This window comes from Panicum virgatum, chromosome 5K (assembly GCF_016808335.1).
Source record: "Panicum virgatum strain AP13 chromosome 5K, P.virgatum_v5, whole genome shotgun sequence".
NCBI classification, from domain to species: Eukaryota; Viridiplantae; Streptophyta; class Magnoliopsida; order Poales; family Poaceae; genus Panicum; species Panicum virgatum.
This window is the reverse complement of record NC_053140.1, coordinates 44,593,544-44,599,489: the sequence shown is the minus strand read 5'-3', so window position 1 is coordinate 44,599,489 and position 5,946 is coordinate 44,593,544. Positions and strand designations below refer to the sequence as shown.

The 5,946-nt window shown below is 44.3% G+C and overlaps 1 protein-coding gene across 2 annotated transcripts; it reads right to left on the bottom strand.

The window, feature by feature from the left end:
- Positions 1–1,813: 1,813 nt before the first annotated feature.
- On the bottom strand, positions 1,814–5,209 carry LOC120707676 (LEAF RUST 10 DISEASE-RESISTANCE LOCUS RECEPTOR-LIKE PROTEIN KINASE-like 2.1). Of its 2 annotated transcripts, XM_039992635.1 has the most exons (3): positions 4,190–5,173; positions 3,490–3,516; positions 1,814–3,034 (listed from the first exon to the last, which is right to left on the bottom strand). In XM_039992635.1, exons 1-3 carry the CDS (start codon positions 5,058–5,060, stop codon positions 1,986–1,988), a joined length of 1,947 nt encoding a protein of 648 aa, XP_039848569.1. In that variant the 5' UTR covers positions 5,061–5,173; the 3' UTR covers positions 1,814–1,985. The 2 variants fall into 2 exon arrangements, with proteins under 2 accessions (XP_039848569.1, XP_039848570.1); XM_039992636.1 differs by lacking the exon at positions 3,490–3,516 and having other exon boundaries at positions 4,190–5,209.
- Between the last annotated feature and the right edge of the window lie 737 nt (positions 5,210–5,946).

The window sequence follows — 5,946 nt, the reverse complement described above, 5'->3', positions numbered from 1 at the left end:
TGTGTGCTGGGCGTCGGCGAGGTTGTGGACTTGTGGGTGCGTGAGAGTCAAGTGCGGGAGTTAGGATGACAGCGACCGGTTCCTCGATTCGACGTGGAAATTTCGAGCCAGGACTGGACCGCGAGGGGACAGCCGGCGGCTGACGATGGGACCTTGGCACGGCACGCACGGTGCGTGAGTCAAGTGCGGGAGTCAGATTGACAGCGACTGGCTCCTCGATTCCATGTGGAAATTTCGAGCCACGACTAAGTCGGATACGAATGAAATCGGACCCGAATATTATATTTTACCATATTTTAATTCGAATACGAATGCGAATGCGGATCTCATCGGATAAGAATACAAAACAGATAGTTCGAATCCGGATTCGAATCCGGATATTTGAAACATAGACTATCACGAGTATCAGTTTATTTTGTCAATAATTTTATAGTAGATTAAAATCATTATACAAATAGGAAGTAAAGGATTAGAAGATAGCTAATAAAAAAGAATATAATTATATATGTATAGCTTTTATATTAAATATATAATACTAATTTTAAAGGTAAAATAAATAAATATTTAAATACTTAATAATTAAGATATATAAAAAAGATTTTATCATTAAATAAATAATTAATTTGACTCATATAAAATAATTTTAATTATGAAATAAATATATTAAATAGTTAAAGTTAATTTTTATATCATTACTAATTTTAATAAATATATTATTAGTTATCTAGCTTTTTAAATAATTTAAATAGTGTACATCATTAAGTAATTAGGTATAAAAATAAGTATAAGATTGTCTCACTAGTCATTTTTTCTTTGCGGATACGGACGAATATGAACGTGATCGGATATTCCTCGAATACGAATATGAAATCGGATAGAGAAAAGTTCTCAAAATCGGATTCGGATGCATCCATATGACATCCATATTAAAATCGAAAACGAATATTTATATTTATATTTTAAACAGATACGAATACGAATAATTCGGATGTTCAGCCATTCAGATCCATCCTTAGCCACGACTGGACCGCGAGGGGCAGCCAGGCAGTCCTTGCATCTCCCGTTATCCATTGGTGCGAGCAGAGAAGCAGGAGCCATAGAGACGTCGACGACGACCATCACTGGGTCTTGGTGCGAGGAGGAGAGTCAAAAAAAAAACACTGAGCGAGTGGTAGCGTTCGAGGCCCACGGACTGGGTCGATCCCAGTCAGCCCACAGCCAAGTGGCCCACGGGCCACGGCCCACGGGCCACGGCCCACGGGCCACGGCCCACGTAAAACTAAAAAATGGATCCGGTCAGCGTCCTTGCCGCCACCCCGCCGCCCTTACTCTCGAGTCGCCGCGCCACTCTCGCCGAGTGACCCTGCCACCCTGGTCTGCGATCCGGTGGGTCTGGAGACAGCGAGCGTAGCCTCTAGCCATCAGAGCTACCCGGACATGGAATTAGGCACTCAGGCGGAGCCGCTGGAGGCAAACATCGATCGATCGATGCAGGCGGCACCGCTACGGCCCAAGGCCACTAATCCACTATGCAGCCACCTGAAACCCGAGCAAGGGGCCCTATTGGCCTATCTTGGCCAATGGCCACTCTGCCCTCGGTAAGCCCTTGACTCTCAAAACCTAATCTGCAATAATCACTTCGAGTATTTTCAGGAGTTGGGCGTTGCAGTTCTGATCTGAACCGGGATGAAAAGTATTTTGTACTAATGTATTCCGTTGGGATTCGAACTGATCAACCTACTGAATCTGTAACTCGTGTGTCCAATAATATTAGTACAAGTGCAAAGAAGTAAGACCATACTTGTAGCTAGTCTGATCGAATAATACCATCACACCATGCTGTATATATGAGCGTCCATGGTCAGCAATTAATATACTAGTTCCATCTCTATTTACAGACCAAAAGAAACATTTGATAAAAAAAATTGCACTTTAGCAAACTGGCATCAGTGCGCACCATTTTATTGGGAAGATATCCATGCGTATCAACTCAAGAACACTTTTGGCGGCAGTTCCAGATTATTGATGCTGCCTTCCAGCATCTCGACAACTCTAGTCATTGTTGGGCGATCAGTTGGAATCACTTGTATACACCACAGACCTACTACTATCATCTTTCTCACGAGCTCTACGATGTCACCATTAATCTCAGAAGCACTGATACAATAGTCATCCAAATTCTCATAAAGCCACTGAGGGAAATACTGGCTCCTAGACCTAGATTCACTTTGTGCACTGATATTCTTGTCCCTTGCACCAACCATCTCAAGCACCATCATTCCATAACTGTAGGCATCAGACTTGCTACTTACTATTCCAAATTGCTTTGAGTACACCTCAGGGGCAATGTATCCTATTGTTCCTCTTGCACCACCAATGGAGATAGCACTCTCTTTATTCAGGCATAGCTTAGCTAATCCAAAATCAGATATCTTAGGGCAGAAATCCTGATCTAATAGAATATTGTGGGGTTTGATATCAAAATGTACGATGCGAGTATTGCATCCTCGGTGAAGATACTCAAGTCCTCTTGCAATGCCAATTGCTATGTCAAATAATTTCTCCCAGCTTTGTGTATGTTCACTGTTCATACTGCTGTTGAAGGCATACCTTTCAAGTGAACCGTTAGGCATGTACTCGTAAATGAGAGCCCTTTTGGATCTTTCCAAACAAAATCCTAAAAGTGTGACAACATTGACATGAGAAGTTCTGCTAATGCTAGCCACCTCATTCATAAATTCCTCCCCATCACCCTTGGTGTCCTTTAGCATCTTAACTGCTACCTGGCTGCCATTAGAGAGGTTACCTTTGTATACAGCACCAAATCCACCTTGGCCTAACTTCACAGCAAAAGACTTCGTCATTCTTTTCACATCTGCATAACTGTATCTTTTCGGATGTAGGTTCCCATTCTTTTGTAAGAAGGACTCAATCCTTGGTTTGTTCTTCGATTTGAAGGGCAGGAAACCATATTTGCGAGTCAAGAAGAACGCGAGACACAGAAATAGAAGGGACGACGTGCTTGCAACAACATCTGTATCAAGACATCACAAGTGAATCTATTTTCCGAAGCGTTCTAGAAATTCATTTTAGAAACTCAGCAGGGAAGCACGTAAGTTTATTTTCCAAAGGAAGAGTAAATACTCTTCACTACTGTTCAGTCATTTTGTGAAACGCTCTAAAAATCCATTTTGCAAAGCATAATACACAAATCACCAGTCGGTTTGAAAACTTGTTGGTTTATTTTACAAAAGGAAGGATAAATTTCTTTGCAATTGTTGTCACTGGGCAGCAAAATAACATATGTGAGAGGACATGGATTTTAAAACATGGCATGGCAATAATTTTCTATATGCCTTTGTTCTGCTCTTTTAGACTAAAATGAAGATGGGTGCAGATTATATAGGCACATGTAAAACAGGCTTGGCAACATATTAGTTTAAAGAAAGGAAAAACACTTAGTCTGATCCCAAGATAGAGGTTACTTACCAATTATTGTTTTCCTATTACTATGCCCTGCAATTACATAAGCAAAGAAGCACATAGGTGTACAGAAATTGCATTTAAGTTAACAATATTCTACCATACCAAAAAGCAGATTTCATGGCTTCATTAAAAGCCAGGTGACTGGTACAAGAAGAACGATGTTAGATCATAAGGACAATGGGCTGTAGTTTCAAGCTTTTTTCTAGAAAGATTTGGCAATCGAAACTAATATTAAACATGTACATAGATAGTAGGGAATCCATTGGCAGGTTGTTGCCAATCACTGCCATGAACGCACTCTGGTCACCTATAGTTTTTTTTTTAATTGAAAAGTAAACTAGTCACCTATAGTTATCAGCTCTGTGTTTGTCCTCTTAGGACTCACATGGTCCAATTCGGTTGATTGATGTAAGCAAAAACATTGCTTGTGAGTTGTGACAGACATTTCTATAACATACTTATTACTAATTCAGGGATCGATCCACCAAAAAAAAAACCTCTCAAGTCCAGATACCTAAGCGAGACAGGTGGGCAAATTTCACTCAAGTTTTCTTCAAATCAGCTCTGTGTTCATCAATACATGTTCCCTAAAAAAGGAGCTCTGTGGAAGTTTCTAAGATGGCAATGGCTGATCACTAGATGAAAATCGAGTGTCTGCAAAAACGAAGGGAATCAAATTGAAGGATCGTTTTGAAGGGCTTACTTGGTCTACAGCTCGGGTGCCCCACCTTGCTGTTGGAATGGGGGCACAAGCAGCCCAGGAATTGCCTGTACTGGTTGTAGGAGCACTTCCCGCCGGACTGCTCGCACGGGCGACACTCCTCCGTCGGAAGCCAGACCAGCTCGAACCCCTGCTTAAGCACGTCCCCGTATCCGCCGCTTCTGAAGTTGGTCCTGTTCCTTGCCATCACCATCAGAACATCGCTCCTCACCGGCACGGAGAGGTTGTTCTTGCAGTGCGCGGCCAACTCCTGCTCTCGTGCTTTACCATGATCATCAGGTGTCAGCACGAAGGAAGGTCCATCCCCGAACGGACTCTTCAACCAGTTGCAGTCGATTCGGTACGCGTCCAATCCAGGCGGCACGGCATCGCAGCCGAAGAAGAAGGTGAGGTTGCCGTTGGAGCTGGTGCTGTAGCGCAGCGACACCTCGCTGAAGCTGACGCGGTGTCTGACCGCGGGGCACCTGCGGCCAGGGCGGAGCACGTCGCTGTCCGCCAGAACAATGGTTTTCTTATCGTAGGAGATGTTGAGAACGGCGTAGCTCTCGCTGTCGAGGCGGAGGACGGGCGCCCCGGTCGGCCCCTCGCCCTCGCAGGAGATCTCCAGATCGGTGTAGCCGCAGGCGTAGGGTGCGTCGTAATTGCGATCGGCGATGTATCTGATTGTGTTGGAGAGGAAGAAGGGGTAATTGATGGATACGTCGCCACACCTGGACGATTCCGAGCACATGGAAGCGTCGTAGGTGGCCAGGGGCGGCGGAGCAGGATCGCCATGGGAGGCGAGAACATGGACGGCGAGGAAGACGAAGAAGAGGACGGGGAGGAGTGGTAGCACTGGTAGGTGAGCAGCCATGGTAGCTCCAACTGCTCGGTGAGCTGCAGGATTAGATCCGGGGGCGGTTGTTGCGGTTCACTGGAAAAGGTAGAACGGCTACCGGATATCAACGCTACCGGCTGCCGCGCAAGGAGGGTGTGTTATGGTCCGCGGGGCGTCAAAATTCTACCAAACGATCATTCCAGCCCCGTTGTTTATTGATTTCTCGACCAAGACTCATAATAATATTCATGTGCAAATTGATGAACGCAACGTTTAGACAAAATATATTTAGATTCAGTAGGAGTCCTGGTCAAAAGTAAAATTCAAAAAACTACACTTTATAATCGGGTATTTAAATTTAATTCTGATTACACCATCATATTTCTTACCACAAGATGGACAAAAAAGACTGCATTTAACTATGATCCCAACAAACTTGGTAAGCAAATAAGTGTCGGGTACCATAATCATGAGGCACCAAAACCATGGACTAAAACGCCCTCAAACGAGCAAAGCAAGATTAGGTGTCTGGGCCGAATCCTCCCCTGGAGCAGTGCCGACGTCCAAACTCGGATGCCCAAAGTTGCTCCAGGGACGGAAAACCCAAGCGCACACTCGGCCCACGGCCCAGCTGTAACACCCCAGGTGTTAATCTCTTGTAATTAAGGATAAGCCGCGATTAACATGATTATTAGCCTTAAACACGCATGAACAAGATCGCTAAATAAAATTTTTGCTAGCAAGTTAACTTATGCGAGAGGGAAATAACTTTTAAAATGGTTTTCAACAACGGTTCGAGCCACGTTTGAAATCCAAATCGACCCATATCAATTTTTTCTCCTCGGAATCAACCTAGGCCCGGATAGTCCGGGTATTAGCCCGGAGAGTCCGGGCTAACGTCCGGATACTCCGAACACCCATC

What these genes read in the sequence shown, in the direction of transcription:
- LOC120707676 (XM_039992635.1), bottom strand. Translation starts at nt 5,060, where the DNA reads ATGGCTGCTCACCTACCAGTGCTACCACTCCTCCCCGTCCTCTTCTTC. An exon ending in GCACCCGAGCTGTAGACCAA is followed by an intron (nt 3,517 to 4,189) that starts GTAAGCCCTTCA and finishes ATGTAATTGCAG; the next exon opens with GGCATAGTAATAGGAAAACA. An exon ending in TAATAGGAAAACAATAATTG is followed by an intron (nt 3,035 to 3,489) that starts GTAAGTAACCTC and finishes GTCTTGATACAG; the next exon opens with ATGTTGTTGCAAGCACGTCG.